Source organism: Ochotona princeps, chromosome 2, assembly GCF_030435755.1.
Source record: "Ochotona princeps isolate mOchPri1 chromosome 2, mOchPri1.hap1, whole genome shotgun sequence".
Lineage (NCBI taxonomy): Eukaryota > Metazoa > Chordata > Mammalia > Lagomorpha > Ochotonidae > Ochotona > Ochotona princeps.
In genome coordinates this window covers 22,403,459-22,422,033 of record NC_080833.1, presented here as the reverse complement: position 1 = coordinate 22,422,033, position 18,575 = coordinate 22,403,459, and the positions used below count along the sequence as shown (strand labels likewise).

The window sequence follows — 18,575 nt, the reverse complement described above, 5'->3', positions numbered from 1 at the left end:
ATGCTGTTGATTTGCTTGTATTTAAAATACTTAATTTTTGAGATTTATTTATTTGAAAGAGTGACACAGAAAGAGGGAGAGAATGTGGGAGATTGAGATCTTTGGTATCTGGTTCACTTCATCGAACGAATGGAAGAACTGGGGCTGGGCCAGGCTGACGTTAACAGCCTAGAACTACATCCGTGTTTCCCACGTGGGTGGCAGGGGCTCAAGTATTTGGGCATAAATACACACAGATTGTTAACTGTGAGCTCTATAGTGAAAAATGAGAAATTTCAGGGAAATTTTGTCTTTTTTTTTTTTAAGCAGGTTAGAACAGGTTTTAATGATTCTGCTGTTTACTTTTTTATAAATGAAAATTTAGTAAAAAAAAAAAAAAATCTAGTGTTTTCCTGCCCTGTTTAAGTACCATAGGTTACCGTTAAGACAACCGTTTAATGAGCTGTGACTTACTTTTACTCCTCAGTTCTGTGCTGTGTAAATACAGACTTGTAGGATGAAGAGATTACTGTCTGTATTTGGAAATTCTACATCAATTGAGAAAGGAGTTTGTGGTCTTTGGAGATTTGCTGTACTGTGTTAATACACGTTATTGTCCTAAATAGCTGAAAATAAATGAGTTTGATTGACAATTAGATAACAAAAATGTATGACGTTTATCAAAAGAATCCTTTAGAGCATGTTGTGAATGTTCGTATCTATCGTATCTATATAAAGTTTTTTTCTAGAGAGGATAAGAGGTTTAGAGTATTGCTGTAGATCTCAAGGATCATCTACCTTTCCTTAAGGGCCGACTCTCTGCTTTTTCTTTGTGGTTCCTTTAATTGTGGCATTACTGGCTCATTGTTGCTTCAGTGCTTCTGTTCTCTGTCTAACCAAACTTGTTATTTCTGAAGAGCTTGTCTTTAGTCCTTATATACAAAAATCTGAATTCCATATCACTATTCCTTACTTTATAGTCAGTGTTGGAATTATTCTGCTTTCTTGATCCCTGGTTTTGGGATGGTTTCAATAGTGTGTTTTGAGGGGCATATGCTTACTGGTATTGGAAATGAATGTGTTTTTTTGCATGCCCACAAGTAATGTATTACAAGGCTACATGAAAGAGTTTTCCTCACTATATATCCCATTTAGACATTTTTTGATTATAAACATTTTTATGTAGAAAATTTATCTGCTGGAACTGGTTTCACAAAAATTTCTTATTAGTGGCAACACAGGGGCATTGTTGCTTAGGAGTATCACCGTCATTGATGTGATTGTTGTTTTTGTCCCGTGAGCCGTCATGCTGCTGTTGTGTGTAGATTATATACCCTCTTGTTCCTGACACTTTAGACGCATACCTGGGAACTGTTAGCTATAGACTTACCACTGTCTTTAAACTCTTCAGCCTGTCAGAGGTTCATATTGAAAAGCCTTTAGGAAGAAGGTGTTTTTTTTTCCTGTTAGAAATTTGGGATGTGTTCTCAATGCTTGAGTCACTCTAGTCTTTCTAACCCATTTACTTTATATTCCATTTCTAATTTAAATATTTCATGTTTTAAAAGATCTAGTGCAGTTGCCTTCTCCCCCACACCCCCCAAAAAGAGAATCATGTTTCCCTCCTTTGAGCTCTGTAGTTTTTTGTGTGTCTTTGAGGGAAAAGGAATTACCATGTTTCTTCTGTGTCACGATTCCTCATTGTAACAGCCTTCGCTAGATTGTAACCTCCTTGAGTACAGCATTCAATTTTGCAATTCTGTGTCCTTTGTATTACTTAAGCTCAAGTTTGTTTTCAGGGAACTTTGCTTTTATTCCTGTTTTTTAACATCAGTATATCTTCTGTATTCAATGTACTTCCTAAAAATAAAATTTGAAACTTCTGTGCCATTTAGAGACTGTAATGCATGTGTTCATTAGCTCTAGAATAATACTAGCTTATTCTGTTAGATTTTGGTACAGGGGCATTGTTGCTTCGGAGTATCACTGTCATTGATGTGATTGTTGTTTGGGAAGGTTGCTGCTTGGATAAGAAGCTAACCTTTTGGGCAACAACGGAATTGCCATCTGACTGAAAGCTACAATCCCTGTCAATTAAAAACATAATTTATTCTTTTGAAGCCCAATTCTGTGCATAATTCCTGGAGTTTCACTAATCTGTACAGATTGTAACCTCTGCCTATATATTTTGTTTTGTCTATAGCCAAATATACATTTAATGAGTAGCTCTGCCCATTGCCTCCCCATTCCCACTGTGTTGATCTCAGTTAACCATGGTGACTCATTTCATCATCCTAGCAGTGCAAAAAAGTACTTGACGGGAGAATGTACTCTAATTGTGTCCGTGTGCTAATAGTCCCAGACATGGGAGAATGGACTCTAATTTGTAGGAAGGAAAAGACTTCAGATGATATGATTTTTTATATACTGTGCTTTCAAGGATTTGTTTATATGGGAAGAGAAGGAAAATTCTAGTGGAAGAAATGTACAACTAAAGGTTCTATCATGGTTGTTGTTAGATAAGGTGGCGGGGAAGGGACTGTCACAGTGAGGACTAAGGTAGCATACAATTACCTTAAGGGAAGTGTAATAGTTGTTGGAGGTAAAAGAGCTGAGGTGTGAAGATGGGAATAACCATATTATGGTCATAGTGCAACTGGAGTGGTAAGTATGAGGGGAAGGAAGACAAAACAAATGTGCAGGGCCTGGCGCAGTAGCCTAGTATCTAAAGTTCTTGCCTTACATGCTCCAGGATCCCATATGGGCGCCAGATCTAATCCCAGCACCCCTAAAGTCAGATATACAGAGAGGAGAGACAGAGAGGAAGATCTTCCGTCCGATGATTCACTCTCCAAGTGAGCCGCAACGGCCAGTACTGCACTGATCCGAAGCTGGGAGCCTGGAACCTCTTCCTGGTCTCCCACGCGGGTGCAGGGTCCCAACGCTTTGGGCCGTCCTCGACTGCTTTCCCAGGCCACAAGCAGGGAGCTGGATGGGAAGTGAGCTGCTGGGATTAGAACTGGTGCCCATATGGGATCCCGGGGCTTTCAAGGTGAGGACTTTAGCCGCTAGGCCACGCTGCTGGGCCCAATAAATAATTCTTATCCCCCCCTCCCCCAAAAAGAAATGATATTTTGAGTCTGTCACAGAGATCTTAAGCCTTCTGTGAGGCTCAGACGATACTAATCACTGTGAGGACTGAGAGAATATTGCACATAATTTCCTTTACATTTTGCTTTTGCTTTTAAAAGATTTATTTTTATTGGAAAGGCAGATTTACAGAAAGAAGGAGAGACAGACAGAAAGATCTTCGGTCTGCTGGCTCACTACCCAGCTGGCTATGAGAGCCAGAGCTGAACTGATCCAGAGCCAGGAACTTCTTCTGGGTCTCAGATGCCAGTGCAGGGTCTCAAGGCTTTGGATCATCCTCAGCTGCTTTCTGAAGCCACAAACAGGGAGCTGGATGGAAAGTGGAGCAAGCGGGACCCTGGTGGATGCAAGGCGAGGATTTATTCACTAGACAATCATGCCAGGCCCTTGGGTTTATTCTGATGATGTGAGCAACCAAAGTGATCTTATTTTTTTCTTTTAAAGATTTATTTACTTGAAAGGCAGAGTTGCAGAAAGAAAGAAAGCTTCCATCTGCTGGTTCATTCCCCAAGTGGCTACAATAGCCAGTGCTAGGTTAGGCTGAAGCTAGAAGCCCAGTGCATCTTCAGGTTCTCCTCCTTGTGTGCAGGGTCTGAAGCTCTTAGGCTATCTTCTCTTCTGTTGCTTTCCCAGGCTCATTAGCAGGGAGCAGGGTCAGAAGTGGAGCAGCCCGGCTCTTCAGCCAGTTCCTGTGTGGGAGGCTGGCATTCCTGCAGCAGCTCTGCGTGCTTTTCCGCAGTGCTGGCCCCAGGTGATCAGCATCTTTAGTTTTCAGTTTGCTTTGCACAGTAGTGTAGTTTTATTTGTGATTGTGAGAAACTCTAGTTTGGAAATGGACACAATAATTCCACCTAAATTCCTTCCATTCAGGGCTTTTGTGTGGTGTCATACAGTAGTTTCATGACATTCATTACTTGCATTAATGGTAAACTTAGTTCCTTGGTAGTGATGTTGCATTGGGGTTTGGATGCTTAACTTAGTCTCTTTTCAACACTCTGAATCCAACCCCTTTAAAAATGGCTCGTTTTAAGTCTTAAGCTTTTCAAGAAATTTAAAAATGGAAATTTAATACTTTATTTAGCAGGTGTTTAGCTGTCCTAATGAACATCAATAATTTTGAGATGTCATAAATGTAACATGCAAATACATGTGATTCTGTTTAAGTCACCTGTATACCACATGTTTCCTGCCTACAGTCATAATGGAAGAACATCATGAATTTTAGATATAGATGTTTGTATCACCAAAGATGTGATATTGTTCACTCAAGTGCAAAGATACTGGCTTAAGAAACTTGAACTTGGGGAATTTCTTTGGCTTAAACTGCTCAAAGATGCTTTGGTAATTTATCGCTTGTCTCACTTTAGCCTCATTACTTTGGAAATCATTGTCGACAGTTCCTGTATGATATGTTTTATTATTTTATGTTATGATGCTTTCTGATATTTTAAGCTTTTATTTCTACTATATAATTGCCTGTTAATATTTCCTAAATGTATTTTAGGAAAAAAGTATTACTGTATTTTTTTTGGTAGCAGTATAGCAGAAACCAGATAGGATTAAGTCATTTACTTATACAGGATTATACTTTATTTAGAAGTATTGATTTTTTTCTGGATTTGTAATGTATGTAGAATAAAGTACATTAGAATTAAGTTGTTTAGCAAACAGCCTAATGTCCCATGTTCCACAAAATTTGGTGACGTGCTGAAACTGTGTTAATGAGAAAGCAATGAACTGTGTGAACGAGAAAGCAATATTTTGAGAATATTTTCCCAGCACAGTCATAAGCAGATGATAGGTAATTGATATGTTCTTTGGAAAATATGACAGTAATTCAGTGGCTTCACCCTGAGAACAAATGTGTGTATAAGTTTTAATTTAGATATTTAATGTAGTTTTTTTGTTGTTGTTGTTAATTTGAAGACATTTGTTGTTCCAGTGTTACGTATTCACTTTTACTAGTGATTTGATCAGTTGCGGCTTTTCCTCAATAGCTAAAAATGTGCTTGGTGGAAGAGATGGGATTTATTTCCCTTTAAGACCATAGTGGAGATGATTTATTTTGAGATGATTTTTTTTTTTTGCTATTTTAGTCTTAAAAATAAGGCAAATTTATTAATTTGCCAGTTTTGTTTTTATGCACCTGTTAATCCAAAGATCATTGTAATCAATGTCAGTGTTGTACCATAATGGGCAAAGTTACCATTTATGAGTCCCAGCTGCTCCACTCCCTGTACAACTCCTGCCAGTGTCCTGGGAAAAGAAATAGAAGATGGCTCAAGTGTTTGGGTGGCTGCCAGTTGCATGGGATACCCTAGGGAAGCTTCTGATTTCTGAGTTCAGCTATCCTCGGTTTTGGTCAATGCAGTGGCCACCTGGTGAGTGAATCAGCAGGTGGAAGACTCCCCTACCCCTGTAACTCTGACATTCAAACAAATAAGTAAACCTAATAAAGATCCTTGTAATCATTATCTGATTATTATAGATTCAAACATCTGGTCCTAATTGTTCCCTGATCTAGGAGGTTCCAGTAGTAGCAATCTTTACAAATTCCATGTGTCAAAGAATGGGCATATTGCCTTTTCTGGAAATTTTTGCAGTCCTTGCTTTCTTCTTTGTTTAAAAAATTTATTTGTTCCGTCCATCTGGGTCCCCCACAAGGGAGATGTGGGCCTGGACACGTGGGCCATTTTATGTTGCTTTTCCCATGCCAACAGGAAGAAGCTGGATTAGAGGAGGAGCTGCTGGGACATGACCTGGTAGGGGATTTCCAGCGTCACAGTTTGCAGCAGTTTTAACCAGTGCCAGCCTACATAATTCCTACCAGTGATATGATACTTTCCAAGGACTTTATCTTTGGATTTTGACAATTCTGTGGTAATAGCACAGTATTTATTTATTTATCTTTATTTATTTATTTATTTTACAGAAACCAAAATAAAGGCAAAAAAAATAGAGGCTTAGTTAACATTGTATTAGAAACACAATGCCTTTGATGTGTAGAGTTGTGTCACCTTCAAAATAAACTACTTTTAGGTTTTTGAAGGGAGGAAGTCAACCCCACTCAGCATTGATGAGGTGTCACACATGAAAAAACTTTTCAGTACTTTATGTGTGTTGATTTTAACCCCCATAGCAACTTTAGAAGTTAGATTCATCTTTTTTTGCCACATCGGAGACACAGATCGGTTCTGAGCTATTAATGAAGGTGATCTTGCTGCAGTTTTTTCTCATAAATCCTGTCTTAATGTAATTATTACCTTAGACTGTTAAACAGTCAAGAGTGACATTTTTATTTTTTATTTTTGGGATGTCAGATATATTAGTGCAGTCTGTCAGACTTCCTATCTCCCTATTTAGATATTAATTCTAGATGCACAGAACTCCACACTAATATTTTTACACTCAAGGTTGATTTTGACAGCTGCATGTTACTTACTATTTTGGCTGGTTTGGGCTAGATTGCTTTGTAGACTTAATCTCTGCATTGTGTATTAGATCATATACTAAGTGGCCAAAAAAGAATCAAACCAACTTATTGGTAGATTTCCCCCATTATGCCCAGTATTCTTCAGGAATTCTGCTATGCTAGAAGTAGTTGATACTGAAAGCATTCCCTCCAAGGCTCGTGACTTACTTCTCGTTTAACAAGTACTGACTTGCTGTGTCAAAATCATGAAAAAGTTAACAGAGCTCAGCACTTTGCCCAGCAGATGGCATTTGTGTGAATTTTGCAGGATCCTTTGGAATCCTTCACTTGCCAATTACCCAATTTCATTTTGAATACTCCATATTCGCAGTTAATGCTGCACAATTAACATATGAAGAATGTGTGAAAATTGCTGTAATCTATTCTATAATCAAATCTTCCTGCTATAGATGCACAATTTGCATTTGTTAAATTGTTTATTGCAAAATGCTGGCATGATGATAATTCCTTCTTTGTTTATCATAGTCACTAATGTTTTAATCAGCTCTGGAACACAGAATGGGGCTCTTGTAAGATTTGTGTAATTTTATACTTTTAGTTAAAGGCTGTTAACAGTCTGCTTTTGAAAGTGTGACAATGGTGGTGATACCTACAAAATAGTGTTGCATAGAATGATTAATTTTATGGCATTGATGCGTACTGTGCATTTCTGTGTGTTTTGCAGTTCTGGTACTCATACATGCATTAACTACAGAATAGCAATGTTTTTCAATTAATAAGCAAGATATTCTTAATATTTTCTGAGCATACTATTCCTCCTCTTCATTCTACATAGCCTTCATAAAAAGTTGAAGTGAGATATTTTGTTAGTGGTATCAGGGTGAAGAAAGATGAAGAGAAAAAATTAGTATGAGGAATACCTAAGATGCTGAATGTTTTCAAAGACTGTAGGGCAGGATGATTTCAGGCTTTGAAGAAACAATAATGGAGCTAGATGTGTTTTTAAAACTTAGAAAATAATTTAAAACAAATTTCTACTCTTTAACTTGATTTCTACTTCCTGACTGCCCCTGGTAGATGGACTAACTCTTGTAATCAATATGTGGTGACACTTTGTTTCCTGGATAAAGTAGAAGTGTAAAACCAACTGAGAAAATCACAGGGTTGGTTATTAAGCAAATTTCTGGATTGTTCAGGTGTCAATTTGATTGTTCGTTAATAGATTTCAGTCATTCTGTTTGCTTTTAAGACATAATAATAAATGCCTGTAGGGTAATATTTTTTTTCCCCACCAGCATCACTATGAGATTTTCTTTATTTTGCCTTTGGGTGGGAAAAAAAAACCCTGAATCTTTTCATGGTTGTTTTTGAGGTTTGCACTATATTAGTAAAGACTAAATTTTACTATGGTTTTTAGGGTGATGAAAATATGTAAAGGAGCTAAAAGATACAATAAGCCAGTACATTTAGATTATTCACATTTTATTACCTTTTTTAGTAACATCAACCTGATCAAATGTTTGAGGCCCAGTGGTAAGAAAAGTGCAGGATAAAATTTTCCTGCGATCTTCAAGCCAGTCAGTCCATCCATATGATTAGTAAGCTGAAGTGATATAATAGCATATCCCCTAATGTTGCTTAGTGAGAACATCTGTAGTTCAAAGTCTGTGGTGTCACCTGAGCTGTGAACAATCCTAGAGACAGAGCAGGTAGGTTGGAGTTCCCCTCCAGGGAGGTCATCCAAACTGGGATAATGGGCTCCCTTTCTATTTCTAGTAATGTTTATAGTTCATAAAGTATAAGTTCCTTGGGGCTAGGGAAATGGACTATTTTATCTCTAGATCCTCACACAGTGCCTAGCAGATCTTACTTGTTTCATAGATAATTGTTGATTGAGGGAATAGATGATTGACTTAAATGTTAAGATGAGAATTTGGGTTTTAAGTCTTTGAACCCTTTCTTTACCTTTTCTTGTGAACTAAATGAGCAAAGTGTGAATTTACAACCTAATTCCTGTTAAAGCAGCTGTTATTTTATTCCCTGCATGAAAGGGTAGACATCCTGAGCCTTCCCACCTCTCTCCCCCACCTCCAAGTTGGACATTGTTTACTTTACTCCTTAGGTTAAGCTGCTAGTTGAGGAAATCCCAGGAAGAGTTGGCCTAGAGCATATAGTGAACACTTTTCATAATCCTTTCCAAAATGTGAATAGAATAGAATATGTGTGGTCTTGAAAGAAGTGAAGGGAGATTCCAGCAGTAGGGACACTGGTAAGTCATTTTGTAGCACATTGTCTAATTTGTACTTGTGCCGTAGATCAGGTCTTGTGGACATATCGATAATCATTAGAGCTTTTATGAGCCTGTGTTTTTGTGGGTTTCTGACTTATCAACGTGGATATCAGTTAATCCATGGGAACTGGGAAGGTGAAATTGCAGTGAATACAATAAAGGGGAGAAATAAGAATGGGGAAACGTTGCAGTATTCTGGGTGGAAATGCAATTAGAGCATGAAAACATCTGAAGATTATTGAAATGTTAAGTCAGATAGGTTTTAAATTATTTCAGAAGAGTTTCTCTAACCAGACCATGTCTTTGTCTTAACTTCAGCTGTTCCAAAGACCTAATGCACTTGCTGTCCAGCAGTTGACAGCTGCTCAGCAGCAGCAGTATGCTCTTGCAGCAGCTCATCAACCTCACATTGGTAAGTCGTGAGCTGTAGCTCTGCTGAAGGGGTGTGAATTCCATCATGTCTATCTGAGTGCTGTGAATCCCAGACACATCTCTCACATAAAGCAGGTGGCTTCTATGCTGTGTCCAGTTGTCTGTGGCCACATTCTTTATTCTTTACTTTTTGCATATTAGAACTAGGTGTTTTGAGTTTTACTTGTGCCCAGTTATTGCTTCCCATCAGGTGTTTCAGGATTTGGAGTTTTATTTTTCACAATCCTGACTAGTGGCCAGCATCAGCTCTTTTAAAAAGATCTGGAAAAGATTTTATGAATTTGGTATTGGGTAAATTGCAAGTTTATCAACTTTTTATCTTGCTAAGTAATAATAAGTAGTGCCTATAAATTCATCTTCTATTCAAAGATTTAAAAATCCTTTCATATAATTTCTTATTTTTTAAGTGGCTTTGTTCTTTTCCTGTAGCAATTGTTAATATTTTGGTAGACATTTGAAATCTTACTGCTCAAATCTTTCTTCCCCTGTACATTATTTTCTTTTCAAAGCAGAGGGCTATACATAAGTAGAAGTAGAAAAAACATTCTTCTAAAATGTTCCACAGTGGCTTGATCAATTAGCAAGGAGGCAGCACATGCCATTGAGGTGTTTTGGAGGTATTAAAGGAGATATATGCCTCGGGAGAAAAAAAACTTTCATATTGAATCACTGAAGTGAAGATATATAAGGTCTTTGATTGATGTTGATAGTGTATAGGTGACAGTTATAAATATTCATACCTTTACTTTGAAGAGACCTGTTTAGAAAGTTGTTTTAAGTGGAAATAAGCCTTTTTCATTCTGTTTTATAAAAGTCTTTTCAATTACTCTTTTAGCTTTGTATCATTTTAATAATTAAATGTATAAACCAGAATTGTATAAATAACTTTAAGCATTTAAGTGTAGGTTAAAAACAATAACTAAATGTGACTATAAATCCTGGAATGCTTTGAAAACTGTGTAGGTTGGTAGGGCTGCAGTTGTCGTTGTCTGTTTTTACTGACAGGAGTGTTTTCAGCAGGTTTAGCTCCCGCTGCATTTGTGCCCAATCCATATATCATCAGTGCTGCTCCCCCGGGAACGGACCCCTACACAGCTGGATTAGCTGCAGCAGCAACGCTAGGTGAGACACTTGGTTGCCTAACAAGTTGACACAAGCATGCATTTTTTATACTCTTAATTATGTCCAGTGAAAATGGATCTAAAGATTCCTTGTTTGAAGGGTAACTCCCCTGAGATAAGAGTCCTTCTAATATAGACATATTGAATGACAAATTAATTACTTCTTTCTTAGGAAGATAGTTTTGATCCCTTGAGTCATTGTTGCTTATTTTTATTCTGCATTTCTTTCCCTTCCAAGGTCTCCTCTAGTAGTCTGCTAGGTTCTTACACTCTTCTCTGTTGCATATTTCTAATTCCCTTACCTCTTTGCCTTACTTTATCCGTATAAATTGTTTACTAAATGATTTCAGGCAATAGTCTTACCTTTTTATCTTTATGCTTAAAGTTGATTTTCCCCCCACTCTTATGGCAAATCATCACACGTTTCTTCTTTGGTGGTTGATTACTAGCTAATTCTCATGGATAGCTGGCCTTGGCATCCACAGGATTGGTCTATACTGTGCACCTAGAACATGTATTGCAGCAAAATTGACCTAACTTGATTTTGCCATAGATACTGCCTTGGTGTAGGTCTCTGTCTTTGTACCCTAGTATTTCTTTAGTCTTCTGTGGTAAACTCTTTTTATCCTATTCTTTGCCTGGAAAGCTTCTTCGCCTGTGATATGAAGTTATGTGCTGTTTCTTTTCCTTTTCTATCAATAATTACTGCACTGTTTTTGTTTATGTGACTATAAAAATGAGTTGGCTCTGAAGACAATCTCAAAAAGGAACGATGTGTTAGTGACATGGTTGTTGTTTATGCTTAGGCTATAAATGTGTGGTGGGTTGAATTTAATGTTAGGGGATTGAGTTTATTGTTAGAATAAGCAGTATATTGCCATCCAGTATATTCTTTGGGAACAGATTTTGGGGACAGTTTAGACTTAAAAGACTAAATACTATGGAGTTTCATACATATGAGTATGTGGTTTGCCATTGTGACCTCAGTGAAGTGTTGTATTTTTGAGATCTAGTAGATCTGTTCGTATGAGGTAGAGCCCATTCATAACATACCTCCACTTTATATCAAGTTGCTATGCTGTCATAGGTGAAATTTTCTTTGCTTCTTTTTAGAATGTTTTCCTTCTGTGAATAGTATTTGTGTCTTTAAGAACTGATCTTAGAGGTGCAATGCTTGATGTCATTGAGATGATCAGTTGGTGATGAGAATCTTGCTTTCTTATCATCTTTTGAGCCAGGCTGAACATAATTTAAGTGCGCATAATGGGAAATGTGCACCAGACATGGGGTGCTAGTTGTACAGGAATTGGAGCAGTCCTAATGTCTGTGTTTTCAGTAAGGGATATTTTTTAGGTGTTGGGGTTCGGGTGGAACACTTTGCAGGTTGCAGCACTTACTTTTTTTTTTTTTAAACTTTGGAACCATTTCTGCTTCATCTCTAATTTTTTTTTTAAAGATTTATTTGTTTTTATTACAAAGTCAGATATACAGAGAGCAGAGACAGAGAGGAAAATCTTCCGTCGATGATTCATTCCCCAAGTGAGTGCAACGGCTGGGGCTGCACCAATCTGAAGCCAGGAGCCAGGAACTTCCTCCAGGTCTCCCACGTGGGTGCAGGGTCCCAAGGCTTTGGGCCGTCCTCGACTGCTTTCCCAGGCCACAAGCAGGGAGCTGGATGGGAAGTGGAGCTGCCGGCATTAGAACCGGCGCCCATATGGGATCCTGGAGTGTTCAAGGCGAGGATTTTAGCTGCTAGACCACGGCGCCGGGCCCAGCACTTACTTTTAAGATAGATATCACCATACTCCTGACACTTATTAATGCCTATTTTAGGAAATAAGCAAAGTAAGGCATGGTATAGTGTCTTTCGTGTGTATTTATGTTTCATCCCTCTCCTTCCTTCCTTTGGCTGTTTTATGAGACCATTAAAGTCCTAAATAAAAATGTTTAGCTCATTTATTTACTAAAAGGACTTTTCATGCTTTTTGGTACCGTGCCTTCATTTTGCATTGCAAGTGGGCTCTTTTTCTCTGGTGCTTGTAACACAGACTTTCTTGATATTTGTTGTGCCCACAGATACAGAAAACAGATTAAGAGTGCGAAAGTAGGCATGGTCATGTAGCATAGTTGCTGTTGGGATAAAATTGCTCTTGAAATGGATGCATTCTATGTTGGAGTGTATGGGTTTGAGTTTTGGTTGTATTCTGGGTTCCATTCCTGATTTCTACCTCTTGATAATGTGTGTCCTGGAATACAGAAAGGGATGGGCCAAGTGGTTGGATTCTTGCCATCAGCATAGGAAAGCTCAGATTGAGTTCCCAACTTGTGACATTACCCTGGCTCAGCTTGGCTGTTTCATGTATTTTGGGAATCAACAGGTGTATGGTAGATGATCTCTCTCAATTCTCTCTCTCTCTCTCTCTCTCTCTGCCTTTCATGTAAACAAATAAATTTTAGAAAAGGTCAGAGCATATCATTGGTCAATGAGACAATGTAGCATTTTTTCAAAACCCGTAAGTGGAAAATAAAAAAAAACCATAATTTATTTTGAGTTGATAATGTTAACTGTTTCTGCAGAATTAACAGCTATGTTGTAATATCAGTAACATTTTAAGTTACTGTTGGGATCCTGAGTCAGTCTGCAGATATTTAACTCCTGTACTTTAAGATAATTAAGATTGGAGATGTATTTTTGGCAGATTTAAGGAGCTAGTTGTAAGACCTTTTCTTGGTATGCAAATTTGCAGCTTTAGTGTTTGTTACTATCATGTTTTCCAGAGGTTTTTGAGTTTTCAGGGTCTGCCATACCCCAATTGGTGATTTGCATCTTGCTGCCACACCTCTGTCTCCTGTTTTCTGGCAGACTACGGGTATTTGTTGTTGTAATTTGTTGTTGTACTACGAGTATCATTTAGAAAATGATAGTTAATTTGGATTAAGGATGCCCAAAAAATTAATAGAGGAATGGTATTTTTTTATTTCTAAATGTGTTCAAATTTGATTTAAACTTGAGAAGGCATATCATAGTCTGAGTGCAGAAGTATTTAATGCTTTTATGACTTTGCTAATAGAAATAGGGAAACACAACTTGCATAAAGTTGATCAGTGGAAGTTTACTTGAGAATCTGTGTTGTGTTGTCAGAACACTGAGAGATTTTTCCTGCTTAATGAAGTATCAGGATCCTGGTTACCTGTCAGCCACTGGGGGTAGTAGTTTACAAATGAATCCCTAAAACTTTTTCCCATCTCTCTTTAAGCCCACACACTCTTTATTTTCCTTTAAGGATAAACTTTGTCTCTAGCTACAGTGTTCCTTCTGACTAGCTACAATCTTGCTCCTAAGATCGATGCCTCCGTGTGTACTTATCAACTGCTGTCTTTTTCAGTGTTTCTACATTTTGTCCCTTAGTGGCCTCTTCCTATAGATTTGCAGAATGCAAATAGTGTTATTGACTGTGTGTGTGTGTGTGTGTGTGTGTGTGTGTTACTGACTCTTAAAGGTTTGATATTGATAGAAGGAGCTTCACTGTTTCCTATTTTTAAAATAAATTCAGAATTTTAGTACTTCTTTTTTAAGTTAGTATTTTATAGTACAGTTCCATAGGCTCTGGAATTTCCCAGCCCCTCTCTGTTGTTTTTCCTGTCTAGCATTACAGTGGGTAGCTCTGAATGAATGGCATAAGTCCATCATTCCGCTGTTGAAGTATTTCCCAACATTTAGGCATGGACAGTGTCCGGGTCCAGCATCCTATTGTCAGGGTATTTTCAGCTGGTTTACTGGCAGTCCAGCTTTGGTCAGGATGCAGAGATGCGTGCTGCACTGTGTCTCCCTCAGTGTATTCATATATAATATTTTAATGTTTAGTATGGTCTGCTGAGTCATATGTTGTCTCTGGAAACTCTGTACTGGTCTAAAACTTTTCTTCCCTTCCTCTTAGGCCCAGCTGTGGTCCCACATCAGTATTACGGAGTTACTCCCTGGGGAGTATACCCTGCCAGTCTTTTCCAGCAGCAAGCTGCTGCAGCAGCAGCAACTAATTCTGCTAATCAGCAGACCACTCCACAGGCTCAGCAAGGACAGCAACAGGTAAATGTTTCTCGTGAATTTTAGTGACTGATATAATTAATATATAGTGTCAGTCCTGACAGAGCAGTGCTGAGTTCCCCTGGGGTGTGTTGCTGAGCCCAGGCTCAGGTGTAACTGTGCTGTTACGCAAACACCTGGATCAGACACATGGTGAATGCACATAGGTAAGATAATAGGATTAATGCAGTTTGCATGTGAGAAAATGTCTTAAAAGTGTTGTTCCCTTAAGGGTAGCTAGTAAGGAGCAAATTTGGTCTTGAAACAGAGAGAAAAATTTCTATTCTGCCATGCTTTTTTTCTGTTAAGCACCAATTTCAGGTTTCTTCAGGGCTTCATAAATGGCTTGGAAGGATGTTACTTCTTTAGGCTAGTTACTTCCAATACTTACTAAATTGCATCTAAATCTTAAGTCTACCATGCGCGCTTAAAGGAACTGCTTTGATTGAATTATAGTTAGCAATAAAAGTGATTTTTAAAATCATTCTGGCCTGATTACAAGAATTACACCTCTTTTTGCTAAAAATAGCACTGGACTGAAAATTAAAAAAAAATTAAAAACCAATATTAATATGACGAGGCATGTTCTTCTAGCCTTATATTCTCTTACAAAATACAATTTGTTAGTCTTTCATATGTCTCTGTGCTATTTGTAATATTTATTTATCTGAGGCTTACTTAGAGTTAGTGTGTCTCTTTTGGATATACTATCCAAATGGCCATACTAGGTTGGGCCAGGCCAAAGCTAGCAGCCTGGAGCTTTGTCCAGGTCTCCTGTTTTGGAGGCAGGAGCCCCAAGTACTTTGACCTTTTGCTGCTGTTTTCCCAAGTACATGATTGGGCAGCTAGATTGGAAGTGAACACTGACTCAAACCAGTGTTCATGTGGAATGCTGGAGGTGTTGTTGGCAGCTTAATATTCCTCTTTCACGATGTTGGATTGAAAGTTGAGCAGCTGGCCCTGAGGAAATGCAGTTTGCTAGCCTAGGATGACACAAATGTTGGGTTATTAATTTAAACAAATGTTGGGTTATTAATTGATAGTATTATGATAATTGAAACTTAAAAAAAATCACTTGAGAAGCTGGAACCATAGTAGGCTTATCTTCTGCTACAGTGAGATGGGGCTGCTCCGCTTCTGATCCAGCTACCTACTCTAATGTGCCTTGAAACATAGCAAAGTCCTCAGACCCCAAAGTCCTTGGGCCCCCACCAGGCCCATGGAAGAACCAGAAGAAGCCTTTGGAGCAGCCCATCTCTGGCCTTTGCAGCTGTTTGAGGAGTGAAACAAAAGATGGAAGATCTCCCTCTTTGTAAATCTGCCTTTCAAATAAAAAGGAGTAAATGTTTAAAATCAAAAACAGTTGAAATCTGTCTCATTATTTAAAAAAAAAATTCATGGTTCTGGCTTCCTAATAATGCAGAACTTGGGGAAATGATGATGATAGCTCAAGTAATGGAGTTCCTGGTTCATAGCTTTGACCTTAGGTTGACCTTAGGCATTTGGAACGGGAGCCAGTTGATGGGATTTCAGACTGAAGATACAGTTGTTGAAAAAAGAAAAAGAAAAATGAAGTTTAAAGCTAAGTTTATTTTGATGCAAAATACTTACCTTTGAAATCCATGCATAGTGTTTTCATAGTTATGCGATTCTCAGGTATTTTTGGTTATCCATAATTACAAACTGAACAGTTTTGGCCTTTACTTTTTCTTATTTTGAGAGATAGATACTTCTTTAATCTGCTGGTTACTCTTCAAATTTTCTCAGTAGCTTGGGCTTCACAAGACTGAACCAGGGGCTGGGGAATACTGTTTGTGTCCCTTAAGTGGAGGGCATGGTCCACAGTCCTTGAAACATCACCTGGGTACAAGTTAGCTGGAATCCAGATTTGGGAATGGTGTTGAGATTGCAAACACTGAGAGGGGCTGTGACCTCCTTAAACACCCATGTTAAGGCTCACCTGCAGAATTAGCTTTTAATAAACCTCCATTGTTTTAACTTCATTCTCATCTACTGTCCCACCGCCAGTTAATGTTTAAGTATTTGAGGAAAATTTGGGTTTCTTAGTGAGCTGCTTACTTTGAACCTATTTTGGCTCTTAATCATTAAGTATGTGTTGTGTTCTAGACAAGCTAAGTATTCCAAACTTCTCAGTGGAATAGGTGATATTCTAGCTACTGGTTTCCTTTTTTCTTATTACCAATTCCTTTCCTATATGATCTCAATTGTTTTTGTATGTTTTTGAATGTTTTGGGAAAAAAAATTTTTTTTTTTTAAGTGTTAAATTAAACTTTTTTTTTTTTTATTAAAGATTTATTTTATTTTTATTACAAAGTCAGATATACTGAGAGGAGGAGAGACAGAGAGGAAGTGGAGCTGCCGGGACCAGAACCAGCAGCCATATGGGATCAAGGCGAGGACCTTAGCCACTAGGCCACGCTGCCGAGCCCCGAAAAAAATTTTTTAAATGGCGCATGCTGGGTATTGAATCCAAGCACAAGTAAAAAAAATATTTATTTTTAAAATTTTATTTTTAATAATGATTACATGGTTGATCAGGATGGAAAGGATCGAGGTTTAGGGAAAATTGGCTGAACTCATTGCTTCCAGATTTTCTATTTCTTGTTGTTCCTGGGGAAAAGGGAGAGCCAAAGGGGAAACCACTCATGACCACACATCCCAGTACCCAGGGGGGGTGAGGAACCACCACCCCCTATCAACCCAGAGTCTCAGTGTGTACATATTCTGAGGGTTCTGTCCAAGTGGTTTGGATAGTTCTGAAATGCTGCTGATTTCACCTATCCAAAGATGATGACACCCTCCAGTGTCCATTGACTCCATTCACCAAGATTTTTTGCTGTCATTGTTTGTTTGGGGTAGTTGTCCAGTTTGTTCTGTTCTTCTTCTGCTACAGCAGCAAATGTGCTGCCATTTTCTCCTTTACAAGTAGTAAATTTAATGGAAATCTGATGATGGGCTTTTCATTTTAGAATGAGTTTAGAAATAGAGCTTCTGAACTTAATAGATTGTGTTAGATTATAGGCAGTGATTTTGGAAATCTAGTGAAGAACTAATAAGGACAAATGGGGTTCAGGCATCTACTTGCTAAAATGTGTTGACTGTTTTTAAAGATTTATTTATTTTTATTTGAGAGTCAGATTTACTGAGAGAAGGAGAGACAGAAAGATACTCCATCCACTGATCTAATCCCTAAATGGCTGCATCAGCTTGTACGAAGCTGATCCAAAGCCAGAATCTCTTCCGGGTCTCCCACACAGGTGCAGGGTCTCATGGCTTTGGGCCGTCCTCCACTGCTTTCCCAGGCCACAGGCAGGGAGCTGGATGGGAAGTGGAGCAGCCTGGATACAGATTGGCATCCACATGGGATCCCTATGTGTGCACTCGGCTATCACGCAAGGCCCTGTTGGCTACTTTTATGTGCTTTGTTTTAATTCGTGTCTTTGAACAGGAATTTGGATTTAACAGATTTAGTATTATTGAGATGGGTAGTAAGTTAACTTTTTGGGAGCTGTTGAGCAGATTGATACCCAGTTATTTTGTTGATTTTATTACTCATTGCATAAAATCCAAAGATTTTTGACAGCTACTGATAAAGCATGTCTGTGAATATTGGCAAACAGCCTAAGAATTTTCAGGCATAGGCAAGGTGTAGTTCAGACAGCTAGAGAATGGACAAAAAGTTAACACATACACTGGCTTCCCACCTCATTAAAAACAAGACTATTCCATATTGTATCTCTTTCATTGCTTTGTCTGTCATATCCCTCCTGCCCTTTGATACACCCCATAACCAAATACAACCTAGCTGCTTCTGCCCTATGGATACATTATTCCTCTAGAGGTTCCTTTTCCATTCTTCAGCAGTTTTGAACTATTTGTATTTATTCATTGTGCTTCATTTTTCTAGAGTGAGTGAGATCTCTCTGGATAGGCATTTTCTAAGCCTTGGTCTTGATATCTTTGCAACCTTCCTTGTCCTTTTCTGTGTATGTACTTTTAGGTGCTTTTTCTTTCCTCACAAAATTGGCCTTTTAAACATTATTTTAAAAATATTCTTTTTAAAAA

General features: G+C 38.2%; 1 protein-coding gene across 20 annotated transcripts in view; it reads left to right on the top strand.

Moving 5' to 3' along the window:
- PUM1 (pumilio RNA binding family member 1) overlaps window positions 1-18,575 on the top strand; it is a 115,240-nt gene that overhangs the window by 61,170 nt on the left and 35,495 nt on the right. For 11 of the 20 annotated variants that reach the window (XM_058677996.1, XM_058678059.1, XM_058678004.1 and 8 more), the window contains 3 exons: window positions 9,171-9,264; window positions 10,290-10,406; window positions 14,344-14,492. In XM_058677996.1, coding sequence (XP_058533979.1) covers window positions 9,171-9,264; window positions 10,290-10,406; window positions 14,344-14,492 — 360 coding nt within the window. The remainder of the gene's footprint in view (window positions 1-9,170; window positions 9,265-10,289; window positions 10,407-14,343; window positions 14,493-18,575) is intronic. The other 9 variants (XM_058678045.1, XM_058678103.1, XM_058678098.1 and 6 more) reach the window with 2 other exon arrangements.